The 27983-nt window shown below is 42.1% G+C and overlaps 1 protein-coding gene across 3 annotated transcripts in view; it reads right to left on the bottom strand.

The window, feature by feature from the left end:
- Nucleotides 1-593: 593 nt before the first annotated feature.
- Nucleotides 594-27983, bottom strand: part of COLQ (collagen like tail subunit of asymmetric acetylcholinesterase) — a 31955-nt gene continuing 4565 nt past the window's right edge. The window contains exons 2-17 of one of the 3 annotated variants that reach the window (XM_085540535.1): nt 23997-24109; nt 22261-22365; nt 21228-21272; nt 20519-20545; nt 19647-19718; nt 17329-17391; nt 16295-16321; nt 15626-15670; nt 15415-15450; nt 14775-14855; nt 11296-11392; nt 10106-10245; nt 7307-7426; nt 6617-6737; nt 5295-5397; nt 594-3420 (exon numbers count right to left, since the gene is read on the bottom strand). In XM_085540535.1, the coding sequence (XP_085396661.1) occupies nt 3351-3420; nt 5295-5397; nt 6617-6737; nt 7307-7426; nt 10106-10245; nt 11296-11392; nt 14775-14855; nt 15415-15450; nt 15626-15670; nt 16295-16321; nt 17329-17391; nt 19647-19718; nt 20519-20545; nt 21228-21272; nt 22261-22365; nt 23997-24109 (1265 nt within the window). In that variant the 3' untranslated portion in view covers nt 594-3350. The remainder of the gene's footprint in view (nt 3421-5294; nt 5398-6616; nt 6738-7306; nt 7427-10105; nt 10246-11295; nt 11393-14774; nt 14856-15414; nt 15451-15625; nt 15671-16294; nt 16322-17328; nt 17392-19646; nt 19719-20518; nt 20546-21227; nt 21273-22260; nt 22366-23996; nt 24110-27983) is intronic. The other 2 variants (XM_085540537.1, XM_085540536.1) reach the window with 2 other exon arrangements.

Genomic DNA, 27983 nt, shown 5'->3' with positions numbered 1-27983 from the left:
GCAGTGGATTAAATACTGGATGTCTGTAGGTCAGCCCAGCAGCTCAGTGACAGGCAGTCCAAGCAAAGCCTGCTCATCCCTGGGCAGCAGCAGGTACAGATCCATGGCTTTATTTAGATGCTGTAATCCCACAGCATTTCACACCAGAAGCTGTCCTGGCACAGAGCAAGCCCACAGAGAGCAATGGGTAACCTTGTTTTCAATGTCTCTCACAGCCTGTTTTTGCCAGCATCAGAACCACTGAAACACACGTATCTGACAAGGACCTTCTGTCACCCACACAGGACACTGTCAGGAAGGATGGGGCTGTGACTCTCTGCTTTTTAAGCTCCAATATGTAGGTTGCATGGCAGAGGGAAGTAGCTACCAATGCACTTTGACCTGGCTCTCCATCTCCAGGCTCATGCCCCTCACATGCACTGGACATCATCACCCATGAAGGAGCACACGCTGGGACTTTGCTCTGCACTCCCTGTGCTCAGGGTGACCCCAGTTCTCAGCACACACAGCCCCAGCTTGCACACAGCTGGGCACGTGCAAAGTGCGTTGTAAAAGCCAAACAGAGATAAGTGAAAGCAAGGAAATGCCAGAACTAAGGTAGCATGATTTATTGACATGAGCTGTTAATACATGCTGTGGGTAACTACATGTATTTAATTACATATTAAGTGCAAGCTGGCTTTTTAGTATACATTAAATACCGTGCACGATGTAAGCTTGTACTAATTCTGAGTTCATCTACAGCTGCACACTAATGATTAGAAACCTTTCCCATAGGCATTTACTGCCACAGAAGGCCAAGGAACTGAAGTACCTCAATCAGCTTTTGAGCCACAGTTGGCACAATGCATTAAGAAACTCAGGCAAGGACAGAAGATAAATCATAGCATCCCAGGCACCATCCAGCTGACAAATCCTCAATTAATAATAGATACATCTGAATTAAGGAGGAAGGTTTATTTGCAGTCTCTTATAACATGAATACTTAACACCTCCTCAGATGTTTTTTATGATGCTTTATCATCAGAGGGGAGCAAGACAGTAGTAAGAAACTTGTTCCACAGCTTGCTTTATTTTTCCCTTACAACTTGCATTTCTTTTTGTTAAAATGTTGAATTTTTTGTACTGTTTTAATACAGTCCTTTTAAAATCCACACTTTGTTTTCTGACCAGGCTGATGCTACACTTCTTCTTTATGTGCAGCACACTACAATTTGACATGTGAGATCATGACTTGTTTTTCCTTTCCTGCCCTTGGTGCACTTTGGCTTTCAAATGTCCTTTGGAGGTAGGAACTTTTAAAAACAACAGGACTTAAAGCTGAAAGTGAAAGGCCACTGGGACTTCCAATATTTTTTCAAGGCCTTCTGGGGGGCTGCAAGTGGAGATGGGCTCCTTGGAGAAAGTGCTGGATCCCACCAGCTGAAACCCATTCCTTTGCACCAGTGTGGGACACTACAAGGCAGCTATCCTAGTGCATAGATTTCCAGAGCTTATGGCAAGAAGTTCCTTGCCCCTTTGGTTCTTTGACCTTTTATTAAGACCTCTGATTAAATTTAAAAAAAGAAAAAAAAGAAAGAAAGAAAAAAAAGGCAATAAGAAGACAGGTTTTGAAATAGGCTACAGCTGTTGGTGGTTGAGCTTCACAGCATAAGCTGCCCAGGTAAGCAATAGCCATAGAGTACATTAATTTTATTTTGCTTTTAATTGATGATTTCCGGTATCAGTTCGGACATGCAGAGCTAAAGTGTCCTATACATGTGGTAGATGTTGTATGTATTCTTGGTTGCTTTAATGCACTATCATTATAACACAATACTCACCTTTATTCAACCTTTAAGAAGTAACCATATAAGTGCAGCTGCTGTGGCGCTCCCGTTGTGACAAGCAACTCATACACTTCAAACATTAAAGTATAGCATTTACAGCAAAGCAGCAAAGAGTGGCCTGTATGAAAATCACACCTTGGTTTGAGGCTCTTAGTCCTAAATTCCACACATCTTTGTACCATTTTTTTCTGTTAGGAACTCCTCTGCACATACAGTATTTAATATGCTTCCCATATGAAATTTGTTCTTAAGTGCGTGCTAATTAATAAGTAGATAATTACCCTGACTCCTATCAGAGCTAGCAGAATTGACCAAATGTCCTGAAAAAACAGAGATATATGTACATCATACAGCGTGAATGAGCACCCACAAGCACGCTAGGCCAGGATTTGTGTGTCACAGGGATACAAAAGTAAGGAGGCACATTGCAGGGTGCTCCAGACACAACGACAGGAGAGGAGAGCAGTCCAGAGGGGACAGTACATGGGATGGGTACGGCCATCATGGAAGGATGGAGTTTGAGTGGATCATGAGAGAAGAACAAGGCCTTTCAGCACTGAGACCAGAGTGCAGGCCTGGTTGCATTGAGGTTCCAGGTGGGCAGCCTTGCTGACCTAGCACTTCCCCAGTCCTATTGGGCTCACACAGAATGCAGCTGGCTTGGTGAAGGTGAAAAATGAAATCAGCTCATCCTGTGTCTTCACTCCCAGCCTGATGTCCTACTTCGAGTGAGAGCACCTTGGCTGCATCACCATTTGGTTGCCCCCTTTGGCCTTTGTGGCCTCCAGCTGAGGTTTGGTGTGACAGCCCACATTTCTGTGGATGGTGCAGACAGACGCAGCCCAACTATTTTCCTGGAGGGTTTCTGCCTCATCTGCTGATTTTTAAAGCATTTACTGGAAGGCCCCTGCTCCTCCAAACCATCAAGGTGTGCAGCTAACCACAGTGCTGCTGAAGTCATCATCACACCCTCCTGGATACAACACGAAGGAAGTTCACATCATAGTAAAAGAGAAAGTCTCCATAAACACTGTGTCCAAGATATGCTTTGTGTTTATGCTGAGAAGGCTGAAAAACAAAATCCTGAAGAACTTAATTTAGGCTGAACAGTGCTAAGCCGAGGTAATGTTGTCTTGTTACACGATATTCCTGGTTAGTGGCATTCGGTTTCTTGTAGCATTTGTGACAGAGTAAGTCCCCACACACAGCCCCACGAGTCTTACTGGCAAACGCTGCTGGAGTTTCTCTATTAAGACAGCATACAGTGGTCCTATTTATTTCATAATCTGGCTTAATTAATTACAAAAAAAAAAGACAAATGTCTCAAAGCGGCCATCAGCAGCACAAAGTCTGTTTGTGTTCACACAGAGATGGCTTTTTTCTTTTTTCTTCTTTTTTTTTTTTTCTTTCTTTTTTTTTCTTCTTTTCTTATTTTCTTTAAATCCCAGACCTTCCTGGATAGACAACAGCATAGCACCTCGCACCCCGTGATGTGTGGGATGCTGCCCTTCTCTGCTCCCCTCATGTGAAGTATCGGCACTGTGTAGAGTCAATGTAGCAGTAAGAAGTGCATCGCAGTTTTCCGTAAGACCTAAAATAAAAGAGAATATCTCAGTTTCAGAACGTGCTGTAGCTCTTATCACACGTCCTCTGTGTGCGCCTCTCTGTAAGAATCGAGAACATCAGTGAACACCAAGTGCAGTGACAGACAGCACCCAAAATGTGAGGGCAATTTCCCGTAGTTCTCTGCTGTGCTCCCCCTTGTCACTATCAACAAAGTCTTAATTACCAATTATTAGAATTAAAACAAGCAAACAAACAAACCTGACAGTGGGGTTTGATTGTCTCAGATGTGTAGATGCAGGAAGCACTCACTGATGGGAAGAGTGTAACTAAATATCTGAGAATCCAATCTAAGTGTTTATCCAGTTACTTCCAATGGCTCCAGCAGGACTGCGCCCATCCTTTAACTTATTTTTCATGCACTTGAAATAACGATAGCAACAAACACCTACCTCTGAACTAGAAGGAGGCCTTTGCAAAGGGCCTGTACAAAATGAGAGAAAATGTATCTGATTTTGTCCTTCTGCTTGTTTACTCTGAGCTGCAATGACTCTACCTACTGAACATCCAACCAGTGATTTTACTGAGCTTTTATTGCTCCCAAGAGTGCAAGTGAGTAAACATCCATCAGATAGTCCACAAACTGCAGTTGAAGCATGGCTCCTTTGAAATGTGTCCTTGGATAAACCCCTTTCTCAGAAACAGAACAAACATTTGAAGAGAAGATTTATGAAATGTGAGGAGGGACATGAGGGCCAGAAAAAGTACGGATAATGGGAAAATCAGTTGCAGAAGAGGTGTTGGAGAACAGGGTGAAGCTCCTGTTGCAGTGCCAAGCTCATATATTCATCTCATTTTACAGATGAGTCACAGCTCTTTCTTTGATTGAGCAGATAACTGACAGACTGCAAAAACAAAGATACAGGATCTGAGTGGCTTTTCACTCCTTGGTTATATGTGGAAAATCAAATCTATAAAACTTTCTCAAGCTTCTGTGGGTCTCGTTTCGGCACCAAACTTCCTATTATTAAGCTGGAATAGCTTTCACGGGAGATCAGCTTCACACTGTCTGCAAATGGGAGCTCTTCAAAATGTTTTGGGCTGTCGGGTTTACTAGTCTCAATTCTAGTAATCTCTTACACCAGGCATGCTCCAACAATTGCAGTGGAAGGATTAGCACAGCATCTGATTTACAAAGATGCCCTGTGGTTTCTTATTCCTGTCAATTAGCACATTATTCTTCCATGAATGATGAGGGCTCTGCACAAAATTTCATTTGCAAATTAAATGTTTCCTGTTATCGGGTAACAATACCTGACAGTTAAATAGAGGTGCTGCTGCTTGAGGCAGAATGCTCACCAGAGGAGGCTGCTTGAACAAAGGGAGAGGAGGCAAGTCAACAGTGCACAGATGTTTGAAATGAAGGGTGTTGCTAAGCAGATGTATGCCCTCTCTCCTGAGTGAATCTCCTTGTCTTTAGAAAGGCTGATAGTTGAATGGTTGATTCAGAAACAAAAATACCTCTAGAGGACTCATTAGAAGTACAGGTTGTTTGGATGCTATGGTTTGGTTGGTTGGTTTTCTTTCCACCAACATGATCATCTCTTCATCATGGTGTATCCTGCTCTTTGTGTGTTAAGGGTGAGTATTAATGCAATAATAAAGATACCAAATAAATATTGGCAAACAATGGGTAAACATGTATTTGTATGATTATTCACTTTGTAAGCATGTGCTTATAACTGAGAAATGACTTAACAACATAAAAAATAAGGTGGCAATAGGGTCTTTCTCTCTCACTACCTGCAGTGGTCCCAGAGGAACAAGGTTTACAAGGGAAATCCTCTTTTAATGCTGAAGGTGAATTAAAAAATAACAAAAGGGAATACAGTTCATACATACCCAGGGAGATATGTTTTACACGTCAAATATCCAAAATCCTTCCCATCACAGTCTTCCACCCCTTCGTGTTTGTAGCCATCTCCACAGTAAGCACGGCGGCATCCTAGTGAGAAACATAGGAGGAAACACCTTTATCACATTCCATATGTAAAGGATTTTGGAGAGGCAAGTGGTGCTAGACTTAGGGAAAAGCAGAAAACAAGGCACTTCGGAGTAAGCCTGACTGGTACATAGGCTGCAGTAATTTGTGGGCTGTATTTTAATAATCTAAATAATTGGAAAATGCTTCTAAGAACAATGAGCTGATTTTACAACTAAGTCCACTTACTATTTTGTTAAGCTCTTTTCATAGAGTTACGAGATCAGAATGATGATAGTGTGCTGATATTCAAGTAATTTGTGACATTAAGTAATATAGTAATGTGACTCAGTAGGTCAGGTTGATGATTGGACTTGGAGATCTTGAAGGCCTTTTCCAATCTTGATGATTCTACAACTTCAATTAAAACTCTTCAGGTCATATCATGTCAGAAGTTTATGTACTGCCAGGCCATTATGGACTCTGCCCAGTGCACAGCACACAGCAACATGATGGGCTTCCAGATGCACAATGTGCAATTTCACAGGCACTAGAGCTAATGAGCGCTATTTGTCCTGCATGTTTGTTCCCCATGTCTGACTGCAAATTCTAATTGAATCATTTTCTCATGCTCGGAGCCTGGAGAACTCAAGTCTCACTGGATTGCTCTGTAGGCAGGCAAGCTTGGAGGGGCATTTATACATCTGCATTCTGGGGAAGGAGCCAAGCAGTGAAAGCAAGGGTGGATGTGAAGGCTTAGATAGCTGTTTGTGTGCCAGGCTTACATTCTGTACTCCTTGCCTTTGCTGACCAGAACCAGGAAAGCATGAAGATCAACTAGACATGAATCAAATGCTGTGTAAAGCTAAGTGATGGCAGTGAGCTGAAAGCGATGGAAGGAGCCAGTGCACATGCTTATTCAAATGGGTTTTGTGATATGCTGCAAAGGTACCACATCTTGTGGTCAGAAAGACACCGGTCCCATGGAAGGTCTGTGTGTAAAACAATGGCTGGATCCAGTCCCTGGAATGCAAGGGCTTTGCTCTGGTGCCAAATACCTCTTTGTAGTCAGGGACATGGTTCTCAATAAGGATACGTAGCAAACACTTGGCATCACCTCTGCCTGTGTGTGGCATTCGTGTACATGAAAGATCTTGATTTTGGTACTGTGGCCATTGTGCATGTTATTCCACAGAAGCAACTACTGCACATTCCATGTAGAAAGAGCCTCCTTCCAACTTACTTATGCAGTCATCTGTCACAACCGTGTTGCCATCGTCACACTCTTCCCCGTCCTGAACGATTCCATCTCCACAGGTACTGCCAACCTCAATACGGTAATCCACAGGGTAGAAAGGGGTGAGCTGGACAAACAAAACACACTGAGGTTACTGTGTAGGAGTACCAGCAGCAGGGCTCAACAAATAGAGACGATGGGCTGTGGAAGATGGGTACCACAAGCACATTTTCATATCCCACTGTGCAATGGGAAACGGGGTTTGATTCAGAGTGCAGTGGAAAAATATAAGGATCCCAACTCTGATTTCAGTGGAAATTAGCTCCTTTAGGCAGTAAGGAAATACATGACTTTGATTTGCACAGTTTGTGTCTTCCCACAGCTCTTCTCCCTGCTGAGTTTTGCCTTATTTCGTGTTAAATCAAAACTGTTTGTTACTACTGTAATTCCCCAAACTCAGTCCCAGCTGGGTGGCTCAGCAGCTGGGTCAGAGGGAGGTTAGCAGAACCCATAGCACTGTTAAGTAACAAAGACTCCTGTGAACAAAACCCACAGAATAAGATGCAATGGCAATAATGCTGAAAAATAAGACTTTTTCTTCATTCACTTGAATGGTTCTGTATGATAATATACCCGCTGTATTTAAAAATGAAACACACACTCATGAGTTTTCTGAAACCACAGTCATATTTTCACCTGGACTGGGAGCCATCCAAAGGTATCCTTGAAATACAAAGATCTCTGGTCTCTTCTAAAAGCTAAGGCATTTTCAGTGTGTAACCGGTCCAATTCTTCTTGATTATTCACCACAAAAATCTGAGGCACAGAAAAAGAGGTGGTGGGTAACCCTCAGGACAAGTGTTTTTAATTGTCACAGTATCCAGTTTTGCAAACAGAATTATTTATCTGCAAATATATGAAGGATTGCACAGAAAAAGTTTTCTTTCTGAAACAGAATGGCATGTCAGACCTGGGTGAGAATGTACACACATAAGATGCTGCTTTGCAACTGGTAAGAGACACAAACCTTCAAAAGCTCATGGTCTTTCCTGAGTACCCAGCTAAGGCTCCAGTGACCCCCTACTCTTACACACCCACAGATAACCACCATGCAAACACTTAGCAAACAATGCAAACAGTCACCACCAAAAACAATTTCAGATGTCCCAATAGTTCGACGCTGGCATGACTGCAAAATCCTCGTGTGTATAAGCACTCTCTAGGTTTGTATATAACTTTTAGGCATGTTTATGGCTATAAATTAAATAAAGCACTGCTCAGGGCAACCTTCACTTACCTTTTTCGACCGTGTATTTGTTTAGACATGAAAGGCATTGAAATTCGTGTTTCTTTATATGCACCTACTTTAGTCTAAACTCAAGTCTTCAGTTAAACAGAAAAACATTAGAAACAAATTGACAGAATTAGGACAAGATTTTATCAAAGCTTTTCCAAAATTGTTTAATGTCTCATTTGCCAAAACTGGCTGTAAGGGGCATTAGGAAATAACTTTTTTCCCTTGGAAGCTTAATCAAATTTCTTTTAGGAAGATTCAAACCATTTTTGTTTTATAATTAAGAAAAAGCAAATGGGATGATTCAGAGCAACTAGATGTGGGTCAAAGCCTGATTCCCACCAGCATAATCAGAATTGGCTCTTTTTAAAACAAATTACCCTGAAGTTTTTACATAGCAGAATATTCCCATAGCCCCTGACAAAGGCCAATTGAATAAAAACGCCTTCAGCTAGAATGAAAGAGAGCAAAGAAACAGAGAGGCAGCAAAGAACCAATTCTGTAGCTGTGTCCAGGAGCTGAAGTCCCAGCCCCAGAGCTGTAGTTTCTCTGGAAATCAATAACAGATTGTGCCCTCTGAAAATCTCATAGATACTGCCCTTTGAAATTGCAAAGAATTAAAAAACCTGAATGAATCACAGCCAGTGATAGAAAAGCAGTGCTTTGTTTCCTGCCCTCACTACACTCACCCCAGCAGTGTAGTGCTGATGGGTGAGTGGGTGGCTGTGCTCGGGATATGCAGAAGGATGGAGGACCTTCTCTGCATCTTCCCACGTGCAGCTATAGCAACCCTGATTGCAGTCTTCAAGTTGCACAAGGAAGGTTTCTGAGCTGCTGCGTGAGGATCTGATCAGAGTAAATAAAAGCATTGTTAAGCTCCCTGCTGCTGCTCAAAGGGGTGAAACAGCTGGGGCAGGCACTGACAGAGACATGGCTTTTCTCTTTGCCATCTCTCAAGAGAAATGGCTCTTGGTTATCAGCATGTGAGGGTTTATATAATGTGGGTTACTTATGTTCAAAGGAGCAGTCTTATCAAGCTCTACTCTTAGTGCCTGGTGAAGAAGGAGGGTGGTAAGACCTACACATAACATTGTGAGCCTTATTCTTTAGACTATGAGCTCCCTGTGGAATATATCACATTTTTTTTGCAACATTGCATGATGCAAATACACCTTGATTTCATGCATTTCTGCCATTTTTTTTTTTGCAATGCAACAGGGGTGAGCAAGCAGCTGACAAGAACTGCAGCACACTCATGCAGAAGATTGAGTTCATCGACCTGGTTAAACAAACTGCGTGTGGCGAGCAGGTCCCTTTTGCACACAAAGCAAGAACTCTCTGAAAGCATGACAGATGGGAAAGCTAATAGAGCTAATCGCTGCATGTTTAGAGGCAAGGCAGTGGGTGATAGACACTTGGTTGAGTGGCAGGGCTGTGCCTGTGTATAGCAGCAGCAGAAAGGTGGCAGTTTCGTTGCTAATTAAAGCTATCATGCATAAAATAGAAAAGCTGAAGGGAAAGTCCAGAAATACTATTTACAAAGTCCGAAGATATCAGAGATGAAAAACTGCTTGGTCACTTTTTAACAATGCCTTCTCCTTTATATTACTTTCTCCAATTTGCTCGTAAAAATTCCTTCAAGAAGGCTAGCAAGTGAAATTAGCTCTGTAAGTGTCTGCCTATAGGCAGTGCTCAGAAGTCTGACTCTCTTTTTGTTTCAAGGTGGAGGGTTTGTGTTTTGGGGGAAAGTTCTGTTGTACACATGAAATGTTCGACCCCAATATTCAACTCTGAAATCACTGTCTGTGCAGAAGAAAATAGGATACATAAGCAAGAAGCAGATGCTTCCTTCACCAGCCAATCTGAAATACACTGCAACTGACCAAAACAGAAAGAACAGACTGTGTGTGTACAGCAAGACAAGAGCATCCTTATGTTCAGAGAGAGGCTTCTAAAAATGAGCCACATTACTGATGGTTTGAAACTGCTGCATTTCAGCACCTCCACCACACAACCCTCAGACTGGTTGTGAGACCAAATTCTTGTGCACAGATTGATCTCATAGGTTTTGGATACTGGACATAATGCATTGCCCAGATATAGCCATCTTCCTGTTAGGCCCAAAGTAGTAGTTAATACAATGATTCTTATAATAAAAGCATGCAAGAACCGTTCACATCCCCTCCCAGAATTCTGCTTACCGCAGGGACTTTTGGGTACCTGTGTCCAAACACAGATTCCTCATACGGTGGATTATTCACATGCTGTGGGGGTCTGCAGTGACATCTTCCTGGAGGTCCTGGAAGGCCTCTTTCCCCTTTTGGTCCTATTGCAAATTGCCCTAGGAAGCAAAATACCATGTTGCACTGTTATGAAATGAACAAACAAAACCCAAACACAGTCTTAGTGGGAAGAGTATGGTCAGGTAGATGTGTGTGTTCATATTTTTCAGTTATCCACATCTCCCACAAACACCACTGAGAAAGGAAGGAAGAACAGTTTCCAGAATCACCAATTCCAGCACTTCAGGAGAAAGAACAGTATTTGTGCCACAACCGTCTTTCACATCACACTTTATCCACCACTTTGGAGAAAGAGAATGGCCACTTGCTTAGGATTTCCAGACAAAACTCAGCCTGGTCAGAACAGCTTTGTGGTGAGTTTGGTAAGACTGACATTAAGTCAGTCTCTGTAGATGTCCACAACACACTGTGGACACTTCAGTAGTGTTGTTTCAAAGGTTTTCATAGAGGAAAACCCAACAATAAGCAAAGGAGCGCTACAAATAAATACATAAAAACTTACTGCTTTCTGACTTTCAAACTCTGGGAAGGATGTAGTGCTCTGCAGAATTAGATATGAGCCAACATGTTCATATTGCAAGCAGTGATATTATTACAGGAAGGTCGTTTAGGACAAGAATTTATATTCCAGAGGGAAAAGACCAACAAGCCTGATGCATAAACTTTCTGTGGATGGAATAAATCCTTTTAAAAGTAATCTCAGGATCTTGGCTGCCTTCCCATCAGCATGGTGAAAATTCTGTCCTCTGAAAACTTTCAGTTGAATTACTCAGGTTAAAGGTATTTTGTAATGAGAGACAAAAGGTGTGTAGATGTTGAAGCAGCCTCAGCTTCAAAGATGCACCATTTCCATTAGTAACATCTGGAAGAGACCTTCAGTCCACTGATGTGAGCAAGAGAAGAAAAAGGGAAAAGAAAATGGAAAGAGAACGTCGAATGGCTGAGGTACAAACTGCTGTTGTCCATTTGTGACGACAACTGTTTCCAGTTGAGCTTGCTTTTCTTTTCCAACACTTGAGCATATACGCAGGTTGGGAAAACTCTTCCATTTTCATTGAACATTACAGTTTGTGTACATCCCCACTTACCTAATCCTGAAGGTCCAGGGGGGCCTGGCTGGCCAGAAGGACCAGGCCTTCCAGGTGGGCCCATGATACCCACAGGTCCGATGTCTCCCTTTTGCCCCTAAGAGAGAGGAGACATTCATTTATTTCCTAAGCAATTAATGTCATGTAAGTTCCCCCAGCCAGCACTGGATTCCCTTTCAAGAAAACCAACGCATCTGCCAATAGGAACATACATCATGAACTTTGTAGCCACCATTCCAGAGAAGAGAGGTGCTCTCCTCTTCTGCTTGGGTCCAGCCAGGACTTCTGCTTGTGAAAGTGAAAAGTGCCAGCAGATCTGCTCTGTGTGGAGTCAGGAATCACCCTGATCTTATTTCAGTCATTCAGGGACTTTCCTTCAAGGATGCCTTTTTATCCCTGCCCATTCCCTAGGAGCCAGTGCAGCTCAGAGACAAAGGGCTGGTGGAGCTGAAATCCTTGGTAAGTGGCTCTGACTTCAGGAGTGTAAGCTGAGTTTGCAGGTTAGACAAAGAAACTGATTCATTTCATCTCCAGAAAGAGAAAATTCAATAAGGAGTCACAAGGGCTTCTACAGTGACATTTCCCAGTCTCAGGGCATAGATCTTCAAAAGAACACTAATTGCTTGGAGACCCACAGTATTTTCAGAAGTACTTTAGAACCTCAATTCACGTATCCCCTTGGCTGTCACTGTGAATATACCTTTGTTAACAAATCTCTGCAAGACAAGCAAGGGATTGGTTTTGTGAAGTGTAGGCTAGCACACAGCAACTGCCCTGTTGTATGCTGACTAACAGTGTTGCTCTGGTGCCTTATCGCTCCATCAAAATGCTGTAAAATTATCTATGGGAGACAAGTTTACAGAGTTACCACACAATAATATAATATTCTGTAAAATCAGCCCTAATTTGCCTCAGGGGAGCTTATTTATGCAGCCATACCACAAGGCATTTGATGGTTTTACCCTAGAACTATTCAACACCTTCCTATTTTTGCTCCTGAATTTAATATGGTGACACTTATTAAAAATAACTATATTTATCTTCCTGCTCATATTCTCTCTGAGGCTTGCATTTCTCAGCTTTATATTTCAGAAGTGTATTACATAGCTTAAAGCTGAGATAACTGATTTCATTCTTATGTAACAGCATATCATTTAGTAAAACAAAAATGTGCCGTGTTATACTTCTTTCAATGGCAATGAGACTAATTCCTTCAGTATGGAGCAGTTTCAGGTTAATGTTCATTCAAGGACAGATGATGGGCAGCTGTATAGCTAGTTTCATAGTAATGAAGCATTCATAGTAATATATGCTAAAATAATTTGTTGTTATAGAATATCCCGCATCCCGTGAATACATCTGAATGTCACTTGCACCATTTCAACAGAGGAAGGTTATTATTATTATATATATATTTTATGGCCCATAAAGAAGTAATTGAATATTTGCTTTGTTTAATTCTATTAGATAAGCTCTGTGCCATTAAAATATTCCAGGATTTATGTGAATGTCAGCAATGCTGATCACTAATTGCTTCTTACATCATGCAACAAGAATACACAAAACCAGCAGGCCAAGACTTTGAAGCCCTCACAGAAAACATTGGGAAATCTTGTTCCCCACACTATAAGGATCTAGCAGAGAAAACCCAGCGCTATTCTGACATTTGCTGACTGAAAATTGGCTGAACTCTGTGACTGCTGTTTTGGAGGAATGGCTGCTTAATGCCCTCTTGCTTAGCATAGGTAGATTAAAGAATGCGTGCCCCAGACATACTGATATTTACAGCCCTCTCCCTTTTTTCCAGGTGATCTTGACAGAAACTTTAAGTCATTCCTCCTTCACGAAGGAAATCCTAAACTTGCTCCTCAGGAGTCAGCTCTCAAGTCACAGAGCTTTGAGTGTTATGAGTGGTTTGGGGACAGTGAGCCTGTGATGAGTTGTGGCTCCCAATTCCCGGCCATCATTTAGGAAGAGCTTGCCCCAGAGGCACAGCAGAATTGAAGAAGTGAATGGGACCATCAAGAGATATCTCAAAATGGAAGTGGAAATGACACCTTCCTAATTTAGCTGCTTTTATCTGGAGATGTCAGCTGGATCAAGAGACAGGAAATGGCTCTATGTTGATGGAAAACATCAGCTGAACAAACAGCCAGATAACTACAGCACTTAAGGGCAGCAGTCGGATCTACACAGCCTTAAAATGCCACCTGCAGGTTTGGATTTTGTTTTTTAAAGGAGAAAGGAAATACATAGTTCACTAATTACAGAAAGAGAAGCCCTGTTTTTGTGCAGATCAATGCTGAAATTGCTTTCAAGGTGCCAGTTATGGGTTGTGTACTAAGCCTCCACAAATCCCTTGTTCAGGGCAAGACTACATTTCTTTCAATCACACTGATTGCTGCCCTGAACTGTGACATCTTATGAGACTGCTTTTTGTTCCAGACATTGTGTAATGTGATAAAATGTCTAAGAAAGATCAAGCACAAAGTCCTCTTGGACTGCAGTTTTCCTGTTGATCTGCAGGCACTCTGTCTTTTCTTTGACTTACGCTACAGAGCAACATTCTGTGCACATCCCTTTTAACGGGACAGATGAGCACAGTTTACACAGCACACACACTGCACATACCTTCTTCATGTCATGACTTAACACCCAACACCCAATTTTTATTTATCCCCACACTGGGTTTTCTTTCTCTTCAGTTAATAGCTGACAACATTAGACCAACAGCAAAGCAAGCTTGTGCTTCTGTCTGCAATGCTGGGCATAACCAGACTGAAAACAAAATGCTTTCAGCTGAGCCCATTAACCACAGCATCTACAAGCTCCTGTATCTAAGCAGATGTATGTTAAAAACAGCATCAGTACAGTACAGTTCCCTGCCCTGTCATAGGAAAGAAATAGACTCTGCAGATGGCAGTTCAGACTACTAAAGGAACTGGTCTCCTTGGCTATGACATAAATATCCTAGTCTAAGAATTAAATATGATTTTAGTATTAACTGAGAGAAAAAGGGGTGCTGTAGTGCTTTGATTCTTTGCACTCTTTTGGACACCTTGCAGCTCTGCAAGACCTGTGTCATCAGCACTGGGCCTGGCCAAAGCCTCATTGAACTAGATGGGATGCACTGGACAGAACAAATCCACTTTGTCCTGCTCTCCAGTCATCAGATAGGATTCAGAGCTTAACTCTGTGATTTTTAGGATTCAAAGGGTCTGCTTTTTAGGTTCGAGGTCTGCTCTGGTCATATTCAATGAGATAGTTATCAAAATAGGGAAAAAGCTACTTGAACTATGCTGCACAGCAAGGGATTTGAGCATGGAAGACAAGACCTGGACACACGTGCAAGGTGCTACAATGCTGCCAGTGGGACCAAAAGCAAAGCACCAGCACAGAACAGATCACACAGTCCTACCCCACCATCATACAAACACTGGGAACTGCAGGGAACTGAAGGGGAAACACCATGGACCTACTTGTTTGCCTCGTTTTCCAGGTCTTCCTATAGGTCCTCTGTGTCCTGGTGCTCCAGATTGTCCCTTTGGGCCCATCTCTCCCTTGGTGGGTGAAGAGGGAAAGAAAAAGAACATAAGTAGATCATACTTGCCTTATACGACACAGCAGGTGGATGATGTTTTTGTTCATGCAATTCTTGCAGATTACACTGACGCTGTATTTTACCTGGAAATTCACATCATATCTTAAAATGAGAGAGACGCCAAAAACATTTATTTTAATTTATCAAAATCTCCTTGAAAAATCCCTGGGAGACCAGGAATATCCTAGAAGGGAGATGAAGACAAGCAAAACTCTCCAACTCTTGGCAATATCACATTTGCTGTTAAGATGCACATTTGGAATTGCAGGAAGGAATGGAAAAATAAGTGAAAAATAAAACCCAAACAAACAATTAGGCTGCTCATGAATGTATATTACGAGTCTGACTATGTTAAATAGACAGAAGATTATCACTAAACCAGTGTTCTGGGAAGAAATGTTCATCATTGAGTCAAGCAAGACTTTCAATGCGTTATGCTTTCCAAAATGTCCCTAAAGCCATTTACTGTCTGTGTGCCAGCAGTTACTGAAATTCCCCAATACATTGTGCCCACTTACTTTCTGTCCCAGCATTCCTGGGGAGCCTGTTTCTCCCTGCAAAGCGAAAAGAGAAAATTCATCAAAATCATTGGAGTGAGCTTTGACAAAGCAGCACCAGTTTAGGCCTCTAAGGAGAAATGCAGAGTGCCATGTAGTGGCACCAGCATAAACAAAACAAAAAAGCCCCGCAATGTGATCAGCTAAAACTCACAGCCATCTGGAAAAGTACCTGGTCTCCTTTGACTCCTTTGTCACCCCTGTCCCCTCTGGAACCCTGGTGAGAGATAACAGGGTAGCAACAGCTTAATCACTATCATTTCATGAGGAAATGAGAAACATTTATCCCATGTGAGGCATTATTTGTCATGGCGCAGAATACAGTAGTATCTTCAGCTGAGATGCACAGTAGATACCCTACAATTTTTCCTTATTACCTTCATTGATATTACAGTAGAATTAAGAGTCAGGCTGGTAGAAAAAGGCACTTATTCTATCAAAAGTCTTCCTTTGATGTAATACTTGAGACTTAATTGTTTCCCAAATTATCTTCACTGAAAGTCAGGCCCCACTGAATAACAAAGATAGTCTCCATGCCAAAGAATATGTAGCCTAAATAAGCCCAACCAACACTTAAGGATCATTATACCCGTGCTAGAGATAGGGAAACTCTAGTGGGGTTTGCTGTAGTAACTTGTTCACAAGAAAATGGGGTGTAAGACTCATCTCTTCAACATCTCACCCCAAGTCACACGACTGTCCTCCTTTCTCAATGCATCTTTGCATTTCTTAATGAGACCTTCAGCCTTCATCCATCAAAATTTGACTTTATTTTTAGTTACTGTTTTTGTACAACTGTTCCCAATTACAAAATTACATGTTATTCTATTGTTACACTGACCTTTTCTCCTCTAGTTCCTGGAAAACCCTAAAGGGAATGACAGATATTTTAATGCTTCTCACTTTCAAGATAACCAAAGAAGCAAATTCACACCTTGCAAATTTAAAGTGAAGGAAAGAAACGAAGCACAAGTAATTAATTGCATCTACTTGTAACAGCAACATAATATTTATAGCTTCTAGAAGTGCACTGAAACAGAATTATGAAATAAGAATTAAAGGCAAGACAAATCAGCCCAAAAGCTAATGTGAAAAAGCCAGCTAAAGCCAGACAATTCAATGTTGCTTTCAAAAGTAAAACAAGGGAAATTAAATGTAACTGAAAGTGAATGAAACTACAATTAATAACCTAAATTAATTTTAGAAATAATCTTCTTCTTTTCTCTCTCCCTGCAGAACATCCTTAAATTACATTTAAGCCATCATGTGAGTGGAGATTACTATAAAGCTGAGTTTCCCTTTAAGAAAAATACTGTGTTCAGCTCTTCTTGCCATTGCTTCTGAATAATCCACATACATCATTTATATCAAGTTCCTTAAAGTGTTGTGGCACAAGTTTTGTAAAGGCAGAAGCCATGTTATAGAAAATGATGTGCAGATAACAGACCTTCTGGACCAAACTGAGCTTACTATCAATGTGTGTGCGTCAACACACACACATAGCTTTAGTAGAAGACAGAAATGTTCTCCAGTCTATAGAGGTGGGCGAAAAAACTTGCATGTCTGAATTAATGGTGCAGGTATACTGAAGAAGTGCAGTATTCCAGTGGGATACTTATCTATTTGCTTTGCTTTTAGAATAAATCTTTGTGTTATGTAATAACTTACACTAAAGCATTTCTATGAAAAGCCAAAAATGCAGCCAAGCCCAACAAAAAAAACCAACAAAAACAAAACCCATAGCCTTGCTTGAAGGAGAACTGTATTAGACAAGCTATGTCTTGATGGATGCTTTCCAGCAAATTTATGAGGGAAGCAGCTGTCAGCAGAGCGTTAGAAACCAATGTCTGAAAACACAGCATTTGCTTAACAAACCTTGGAGCCCATTGGTCCTCTGGTACCTGGCAATCCCATCACACCCAAATCTCCCTTTTCACCCTAAAGAGGTCAATAAAGAGAGTTATTGATTGTGGCTCTCTGCTGAGGTCGTATCTGAATGTCTGACTGATAGTTCAGTGCTCTGGGTTTTGTGACAAATACATGAGACAAGCCTGACCTTCCTGTAACGTTGTAGTCAGAGTTCCCTACTGCAATTGTGTTCTATTTGAAACCACACATATTATCTTGTTTTCCTATCTACATTCTCTTTGGTATGCTAGTTTTGGCAGACGCCGCTAAAGGACGTGAAAGCAAATTAGCAGCAGAAATACATCCTTTTTCTGCATGAAGTTGCATTGTTTCTCGCAAACATCGCTTCTACTGAGTTGCAGAAAAGAAGGGTATTTTGTTGCAAGCCTTTGTGGCTTGAAGAGACATGATTACTTTTATCATCATTCTGAGATATAATGGGCTTTACAGTGGTTTAGAGACAATAAATCATGTAAAGGCTTTACAATATCCTCTCTGTCTGCTGCCAGCTAATTATATCTAAGGGCAGCCTCTGCAGACATGCAGCAGCCCTACCAGCAGAACACAGTTAACTCTCATTCCCAGTACTAGAGAGGATTTTCAGGTTGGCTGCTGCCTCAGCAGTTCAGAAAAGACCCAAAGAAACAAAGTAGAAGAAATACAGATTAGACAAGGCTGTGTCTGACGAAGAGGAAGTAGATCCAACCAAAAAAATATAAGGCAGAGATAAGAACATGGTTTAAAACAAAACAAAACAGTTTACAGGGTATTTACAGCAAGAATAAAGTGCAATGAATGACTATAAAGAAGATCACTATCAGATTCTGTGAATATCAGAGATCAGAAGAAGAAACGGGAAAGAGAGATACAACTGAACCAAGGGAGCACAGACGTCTTTGGCCTCTATTCAACTGGAGCCCTAAGGCAGGAAGTAGAAATTTATAAGGAACAGAAGAAATGAAGTTAGGAACATATCCAGAGAACAGAATGGAGATGTATCAGAGGAGACAACAGGAGCAGGAGAATGGACATTAAACATCCACTGATACACAACACTGAATGTGAAAAATGCTTCTGGAAGTGCACAGAAAAAAGCTATAGCAAAGAGGTATTAAAATCAAAATTAGAGTCTTCATAAATATAACCAGAGCTTATACAAAAACTAAAAATGAACAAAATGAATGAGTTTTGACTGCTCCGCTCCCAGTACATAGGACTGTGTGGAAATTAGGTAGCAGTATCTCCCTTCTGCTCTCGTTGCTCCCACTGCTGGAGACCTCAGCACACAGTGCTTTTGGGAAGACACCATTCCCCATCACTCAGTTCAAAGTGAACTTTGGCTCCTTTTTAGTACCCTGACTGAAAAGCACACAGTTGCTTGCCTACATTCCCACATGCTATGCAGAATATGATCCTCATCTAACGCAACCATACGGAGCCTGAGGGTCTGCTTCCCAGGTGTGACTTGAATTGCAGCAGCAAAATCTATGGCATCATATCCTCTGAGATGAGGTAGCAGCTTTCATGGAGTGAACGAATAGTTGAAGATTCCCTTGAAATTGCAGTTTCAAGATAAGAATTCTACGCCATCATTTTGCCTGACATGTGCTGGATAGATAAAAGCAGGTTATCTATCTCAAATGTCCCAGTTGAAACTTTCTGTTCAGTGGCTCCTATGAAGATCTGTACATCTGTGTTTGGTAAAACTCAGAAAAAGGACTATCCTGCAGCTTTGTTTATAGCAAATGGACTAATCACTCTGCAGTAGTAAAGTATGTCCTGTCATTTCTACTGCTATTAGCTAAGAAAATTCACCAGGATGAATGTCTGCTCATATGGGAGTGAGGTCAAAGAACACACTATTAATCCATGTGGTTTCTAATCCTTTTCTCCTGAAAGTAGCCTGATACGTTCCCTTTATATTGTCAAAAAGTATATCTAGGCAAAGAGATTATCAAGAACAGTCATAAGAGACAGTGGTCAGTTTTGAAACACTGATTCATGTGGTTGTGAAACAGCAGAGATTATCAGTGAGTCTTCATTAGACGTGATTTTCTGTTTACCTGTGACATGTTTTAAGAAGTTCTGCAAGGGGTTGGGCAGATAGTGCAGTGTAAGGCGATGGCCTTTGCAGAGCAGTGTAAGAAATTAGGCAAGCACTGAGCGTCCTCACACTGCTTCATCTCCCCAGTCTCCGGCAGACAGTGGTGCAGAGGCTTCCTGAGCAGCCCTCGTGTTCAGATCATGATGTTTAGTAGATTATCTTGTATTAATTTTGGTCTTACCTTCAGCCCCACAGGTCCAGGCCATCCTATTGGTCCTGGCATCCCAGGGACACCCGGGGGACCTGGTCTACCCTTGAACGGAAAACATTGATTACAACAATTCATGTAACATTATTCCTACACACAGGTCTCCACTGCAGAAAGGAGACATGGAAGAATACAGTATTTTCCCCACAGTGGGGAAAGTAAAAGATCTCTTTGTTTATATGTCTCATATTCATTAGAATCACTGATCAGTAGCTGGTGTTAAAATCCTTTGCTTATTATTAGAACAGAATCTCTTTTCCTGGTTAGTGACTACCCCCTGCATATCTCTGATTTCATCCTGCATTTCTGTCTTCTTTTAAAATTAATTACATTAAATGGAAGCAGTTAGTAACTGAGATAACATATTCTGTTTCAACACACGTAGGGGCACATATTTTTGACAATCTATCATGGCTCATATGTCAGCAAGCACAGGATTGCAGTCAGCAGATTGCATTGGTGCCAAAGCTCTGGAAGTGTAATCGTTAATGGCTGTTCCTCTATAGGGGCTGTTGGGTGAAGCCTGGCTCTGCTTTGGAGCAGTAAAAAGTTTGGTTTGGCTTTGTTGTTTCTATTTATCTTTTATGGTAGGTCCTATACTCTGCTTCCCTTATCCACAGAACAGTAGTTCAGGTAACCTCCCACTCTTTTAATTGGCTGATGGAATTAAGCAAATTAAACCAGCTGTGGCAGCTCTCCAGCCCTGCACCCAGAGCTCCCTGCCACCTCCTGGCTATTGGAGCAACACAGGCAGGGTGAGCTTCAATAATAGCCAATTTATATTCAGTGTTTCCTGTGTATGTCAAATGTTGAGCTGGCATCTGAGGCAGCACCTTCGTCCATACCTTTCTTCCTGGCCTGCCAATCTCCCCCTGCCAGAGAAAGGAACAGGTTAGACACAGCACATATAGACCACAGAGGTTCTTTAGTCAGTGCATTTACAAAGAGCATTGGGAACACCTTTGGATTCAGAACTTTGTTTCCAGAAGTAAAATGAGAAGAATTACTTTAACAGAGATTCTGGACTTTGCCTGCACTCTCGTCCCTAAATCTACAGCCACCTCCTTGTCAAGAAAAGCATGTAATTGATGCTTTAGGTAGACATCATCATGGTACAAACACTTTGCAAGTCTGAAGCCATACATTAATACCTAAACTGCTTTTAACACAAGCTGGCCCATACAACCAATGCTGTGTGGGAGAGCTCTGTCCCTCACATGCTCCCATAGGAGGAGGTGTTTTAAATACAGGAATTGTAAGAGCACTGACTTTGCACCCAAGCTGCTCTCTCACCCATAATGTAGAAGCAAGTAGCTATTATCAGAAGCCATTAAAAAAACTATTTTGAGATTGAAAATCAACATTGGAAAATAAAACCTTAAATTATAGCTTTGAATCCATCCATACATTTACATTCAAATAAAACAAATCCACACATGTATTTATGTCCCATCATAGACTAAACAGACACGAAAAAAGTACATCCAACACCCTCTCTCCAATCGTTTTCCTAAACTTCTCAAATCGCACCAAACTGTAACAACAGGCACTTACTTTCTCCCCTTTTGGTCCCATTATACCAGGAATTCCTTGTGGACCCTAGGGAGAGAAATAAATGCTGTTATTGAGCTGTATCTGTGAGAAGGCACTGGGTGGTTGCCTTCCCTCAACCCACAGCCCTGTGGATGGCAATGGGGAATGGTGTAAACCCACAAGGTCAGGGTGTTGAACGTGGTATTTGAACACTGTCTCTAAATGCCAGGTCTGTTTCACTGCTGAAGGCAACTGGAGAGTTGTACTGACATGGGAAGTGCGGGGGCATTTCCTTTTTCAGAAGATTTCTTGATCCAAGGAGACCTTGAATCCCAAATGAGAAAAGCAGTTTTGTTTCTAGAGTGCTTCAGTCAAGAGATCTCCATTTGTTTCTAATTGACTAAAAGAGATCGCGTGAGCCATCATGAAAGGACCACTAGGTTCACTATACAGCTCACTCACTTCAGGTTTGGAGCTGACTGAGGGAAATCCCATGAGCTATGATGAAAGGAACATGAGGTTCACCATACAAATCGCTCACTTCAGGTTTGGAGCCTGGCTGTCTTATACCATGCAAAACATGATGCAAATTGTACATGAGCAGGAGCAAACTGTATCCTCAAATGTAAATTACTCCAACTATTTTAGTTGGCAGAGTTATTTTAGGCTTTCAATAGTGTAAATTAGAATGTAGCTAATTACAGTCTGAACCAAATTTGATCTACTTTTTTAAGCCTAAAGTAAACAGATAAACCAGCAAAGAGCCTCAGAAGGATCTGATGGCACCTCTGGGGTTTTTCAGGGCTGCTACCCACTGTAAAACACCAAGAAAATGAAAGTTGAACTTCAAACTTGGAATAATCAGGGCAGGGATGAGAACACAAGGTAAAAAACCTACACGATTTATGCATAGTCATGTCAAAATGAAATTAAGCCAGGGCTTGATATTCTTATTAAGCTATAAAAGGCATTTACAGAAAACGTTTAACAGCATTATAAGGACTTTGGAGCAAATGAGAGAGTATTGTGGTTTGGTCACAAATGCATCACTCACCTGGGGACCAGGAGGCCCTGCAGGGCAATGTGAGTCAGGCAGAGAGAAGGCCTGCGTTGTCTGGAGCTCTTGACACAATTCCTTCATGTGCAGATCAAGCAGCCTCTAGGTAAGATAAAATGTATGAATGAGCACTTACAGGGAACATGGAAAAATACACAGCCACTACAGCCTGCAGAGCACTTATTTACTGCCTCGGGGAGAAGCCTGTGATGTGTCATGAGGTTATCTTCGCGGATGCTTCAACATTATCACTTCAGCATGGTGTTCTGTCCCATGTTTCCTCCTCCTTTTCCAGGCGCGCGCCGCAGCTGGGCTATCGCGTCCCCCCTGAGCCAGCGTGGGACCCAGGGCTATTCTTAGCCTTGACCCTGCTCCCTTCATCACGCTTCACAAGTGGCAACTCCTCTCCAAAAATAGCAGCTTTGCTCTAATAATACAGGCTGCACTCAGCAGGGATATGGGCAGTGTGAACTTCGCTCCAGTAGATATCAACTAGGCATTCATTCACTACTGACCAGAAGCAACTCCCCTTAAAGACCAATGGGTCTCTAATCATTTGACTTTAAAATTGGGCTTGCATGAGCAAACTGGTATGTTGATGTCCTATCAGAAAATATATCTATCATCTCCCCTCTGTCTCCCCTGGAAATAAAAACAAGCACTGAGGCAGAAACACTGGGTTAATAAATTGTCCAAGTGAAAAGCCATTTTCTAGAAAAATTCCAACCATGAACTTCAAAGCACGGAGACTTCACTGAGAATTCACATGGCTCCCACTTTCCTGCTAACCACTTAATTATCATGATCATTATTATTTTTATGGGGAGATGGTGCCAGGAGCAATTTTGTATTCAGATTACTCTCTGGAATATTTGGTCCTGGTCCCAAACTCATCCTCACTGAGGGGCCTGAAGCAGTACACCATGTTTCCTAAGGGGATCTTTTCTCTGGGTCTTCTTCCCCAGGAAACCATGGCACAAGCAGGAGAGGTCTAGGCAAGAGATGAGAAAGGGAGAGGAAATTAGGCTTTGGGTTGGGGGAATAATACACTGAGCTCAATCTCATTATCTCTGAAGACAACATGGGATTTAATGCTGTATTTTTTCTTGGATTAGTTCTCATCAGAAATGTTTCTAGTCTCTACTTACATAGTGCTTGCAATAGTTGCTAAATTTGGATATGGCAAATGAAGAGTAGAATTAAGAAATAAGATTTACTTGTAGGTGGCAAAATTCATTATGTTGGGATGGAAAACAGATTGGAGGTAACAGGGCTGGGCAATAAGTGCGTGTGGTCAAACTGCTGTATCATATACCCAGTGTATACCATGTACTGTTTATGTTAACATATATGAATGGGTACATGCCATATAAAGCAGGAAAATGCTTATGTGTGTGAGTGAAAACTCCATACCAGCTACTCAAACACACCCTTCACTTTTGCAAAATGGCGGGAATAGATTCCACAAAGGCAGATGTAATCCAAATAAGGTATTTGTATAGAGTACACTCCGTATCACTGTGTAGGATGGGAAACTGCCTTTCTGTCTTGGTTTATTTCATTTACATTTCCTTCAGTTCAGGATTGCCTTGCTCTAAGAAAGTAATAGAGCCCTACAACACAGCCAGAGGTGTTTGCTGAGTGACACCATGAAGAAGTGCTCAAAGAGTCAGTCTTTGTCAAACATCAAAACTCATGTAAGGAGAAGAGGAAGGTCCCTCAGCCACACTTACAAAGCTCCAGTCGTGCCTGAAGTGCGGTGGTGGGAACATGGGCGGCGGAGGCGGGATGAGGAGGCAGCACGCTCTGCGGGTAGGCTGCTTCTTCTGTTCCAAACAAGGGAGATCTGTTCAATACAAACACTCATCCATTGTGTTGAACACCACAAATATTCCTCACAGAATAAGGTGAGCTTCCATTCCACAGCACTTTTCTACATCCTGTGTCCATTGAAGCATTCTAATCCAAGCAAAAAAAAAGTTTCACACTCCATGCAGACCCTCAAATCTACAATGTCCTTCATATTCTGAAGGCTGTGCCAAGCCCTAAACTCTTATAACGTGGCTATGAAATAGGCTGATTTTCATAGACTCACCAAGGTTTGAAAAGACCTCCAAAATCACACAGCCCAACCATCTGCCTATCACCAGTATTTCCCATTAAACCATGTCCCTCAGTACAACATTGTCTTGAACACCTCTAGGGATGATGCCTCCACTGCCTCCCCAGGCAGCCCATTCCAGCACCAAACCACTCCTTTGGAGAAGTTTTTCCTAACATCCAAACAGAATCTCCCCTTATGAAACCTGGGGCAATTCCTTCTAGTCCATGCACTCATTACACAGGAGTAGAGGCTGACCCCCACCTCCCCACATACTTCCTTCAGGCAATTGTAGAGAGTGATAAGGTCTCCCCTGAGCCTCCTCCAGACTAAACAATCTCAGTTCTCTCAGCCACTCCTCATAAGAGCTGCACTCCAGACCCCTCACAGCTTCATTGTCCTGCTCTGAACACTCTCCAGGGTCTCAATGTCTTTCTTGTAGTGAGGGGCCCAAAAATGACCGCAGTACTCAAGGTGCAGCCTCACTGAAAAATATCAGATAGGCAATGTTAGGAAATGGGTTGAAATATCTATTTCTCTCTCACACTCTCTCTCTCTTTTCTGTTGTAAAATTCTATTAGAAACAGCATATTCTTGTTTGCATCAAATGCAGTAAATATTTATTTGTGTCTGTTGGCTTTTCCTCTGACCACTGGCAGCCAGAACGGGTGTCTGTGAAGTGAGGGGTGGCAGGGAGCCAGGAACTGTAGGAAGAAAAGCCTATGTTGAAGTATCTGGTATTAATAGAAAATCTCCTAATTAAGTTCATGAGAAGATAAACTTGGCAAAATTGCTACATTTGGGTGCAAATCTGTTGCAGGCCAGTTTTTGTCACATCTTAGGGTAAGAGAGATTTCTCTAAGGGACAGAGATAAGTCTAGGTTTTCAGAATGTCCCAGAAAATGTATACATCATGTTCCACTACCCCACATTCATGGGGACGGCATTGCACAGAAAAGAGCTGTCCAGATGAGTGTGGTTGTTAATACCTTGGAGTGGCTGCCCAAGCAGCAGTTCAGGTGCTCTCTTAGCTCATCTGGTTTCAGTAACAGATCCACTGGCTATGGCAGGGGTCACTTCAGGCATGTAGCCCCTTGTATACATTGAGGCCATTTGCAGCTGGTTCCACTGATGCTGGGTTAAATCAGACCTTGCCTGTAGAGACAGTCTAGGCACAGGGTCCAAGGAAATGCATTTCATAAACTTCATTTCAATTACCTTTCTTAAGAAGAATATTTATCACAAAGTGCCATTTCTTTCCTTTCTCAAGAAAAAAATCACCCAAGATTGCTACTGGCACCAGACTTCACAGTGATCCATGTTATGCAGCCTTTTGTCTCTAGCAAAACTATTTGGGATGAAACCTTTGAGAGGTGAGTCAAGTTCTGGGTTATAAAATACTGGGATTTTCCTTTTCTTGTAAGCCAAGATTGACATTCTTTGTAACATTTTTAATTACAAACACCACTACAGCCAACAAAGTTGGCAGCAAAATAGCCATTGATTTCCTTGTTAGGCTAACTGGCTCTAAGCAAATGCAGTATATATCGTTAGGCTCCAGGTCAGCTTTGTTTGCTAAATACAGCTTCATAACACTCTAGTCCCCACCAGTGGAAAAAATCTCAGCCCAAGAATAGGGCTGTCAGTTTTCTATGAAATGCAAAGGCCCTGCCTACACAGGGAGTTTGTTTACACATCTTGTATGGAAACTGCCCTTCCAACATCTTTGATACCAAAGAAAGTAATCCATAAGAGAAGGAAGACAAAATGAAAAACTCCTTATCGGACTTGTCTAAATGGCAGCTGGTTTCAGTGAGCTTAGCAATTAAAATAATCAGCTTTAAAATAGAAAGTCTGAAGCATTTTCAAACTGAAATTATTTTTACTGATCAAAAAGTATTCAAGAAAGTGACCACCTCAGTCTACAGGTATAGGGGTAGTGGCTGCTTCAAGAAATAAGGTATTTTAGATAGGCTGCTGCACTGTTTCACTGCATTCCTGCTGACTGCTTGGAAGTCAAGCAGTCTGGAAGTCAAAAGCTGTGATATGTCCAAGGCAGAGCCAGAGAGGAGATGGGCACTCCCCAGGCAGTGCCCCCCAGAGTAGGGACTGTGCTGTACAAGGCCACCGAGCTCAGAGCTGATCCTAGAGCTAACCTACTATTGCAAACCCCTGTGACTACAACAAGGGTAACAGAGAGAAGTGCTGCACCAGGTTCAGCATAGATTTACAGGATTCCATTACAATAAATGGTATGCCAAATGGGAAGGTGACTTCTGCGCTGAAATCATGAAGGTGTAGGCTGGCTGGATCAAGGACAATGGCAGGATAAAAGGGCACGGCATGAAAAGGATATTTAACATGTGTTTCCCTTCCTATTTGCAGCCACGTTCATCTCACAAACCCTGACCAGAAGCCAAGCTGCTTTCCAAAGCTGTGTCCCCAATAGCAGCACAGTTCACTGGCTGGCAGGGTCTGCCCACTGGAGACCGCTGGCCACTGACACCCAGCCACAGGTGCTTCTCCACTTGGAGAGTGGTCAGAATTAATAATAACCATGCTGGGTAGATGAGTTAGTTAACAAATGTGGGCTTGTCTGGCTGAAACTGAGAACTCCATCTGCTTTGCTGCTGTTCATTCAGGCTCCTCTCAACTGCCTTGCAAGGACAGCGACTCGCCACAGGCAGCATCCCGTGTATATATTGCAAAGTGACCATGGAAACATTAAGAGCTGCCAAAGTGCCCTTTCCCAGGGCAGGGAGCAGCACGAGGAGGGGCAGGTGAAAGCAGGCAGGTAGAGCTGGGGTGCTCCAGACATGAGCTGTGTCAGACAGCTGGGCTCAGGAGCAGGTTACATCTCTGTGTCCACATGAACATAAACCTTATGGCCTAAATACACCCTTTCCTATGTATCAGGTGATGTAAATATAGCAGTGAAATGCAGCAAGTCTACAGCTTATGCACAGATATCTGTGCTGGGGAGATACTGCAGGAGCTACAGGATGGAGGTATCTCCCCATCCCCTTTGATGAAACAATAAATGCTCCAGCAACTGATAGAAATATGAAAGTACTGTGCCAGAAATCCTAATCCCCAAGGTGGCTACCAGCTGTGGCAGAAGTTACACACATTTCACCAGCTGGCACACAGACAGAAGCTGTCATAATAAATAAAGACATAGAGATGTTTAAAATGAGCTGGTGCTCCAAAAGCCTTGCAGATAGCATGGACCCTGGCACGCTGCCTAGTCACTATTCACTCAGACTGTTTGGGTTTGCTTCTATTGGCTTCCATTTGCTGAGGTCCACGGCTCTAGACACAGCTCAGAGATGCTGGCAGCTCTATATGCTTCTTTTCCATGCATGAGAAGTTGAGGCACCGAGCAGTTAAGCAACACAGTCATGGATGACTTGATAACAGAACCAGAAAGAGAGTTTCAGTCCTGTAAGTTGCAATACTTCATCCCAATAATTTTATGAATGAATTATAAAACTCAGTTTCTTGTCACACTAGAATGATGTTACAAATACACTGAGTATTAAAGAGCTTTGTACCACACCTAGAAGAGCCTGAAGCCCTAAATCTTCATGCAAGTTCTTCATCAAGACTGCCTGCCATC

The sequence above is a fragment of the Coturnix japonica genome, chromosome 2 (genome assembly GCF_054131305.1).
Source record: "Coturnix japonica strain WE chromosome 2, WE-NBRP24, whole genome shotgun sequence".
In the NCBI taxonomy this organism is placed as follows: domain Eukaryota; kingdom Metazoa; phylum Chordata; class Aves; order Galliformes; family Phasianidae; genus Coturnix; species Coturnix japonica.
This window is presented reverse-complemented; position numbering and strand designations above follow the sequence as displayed.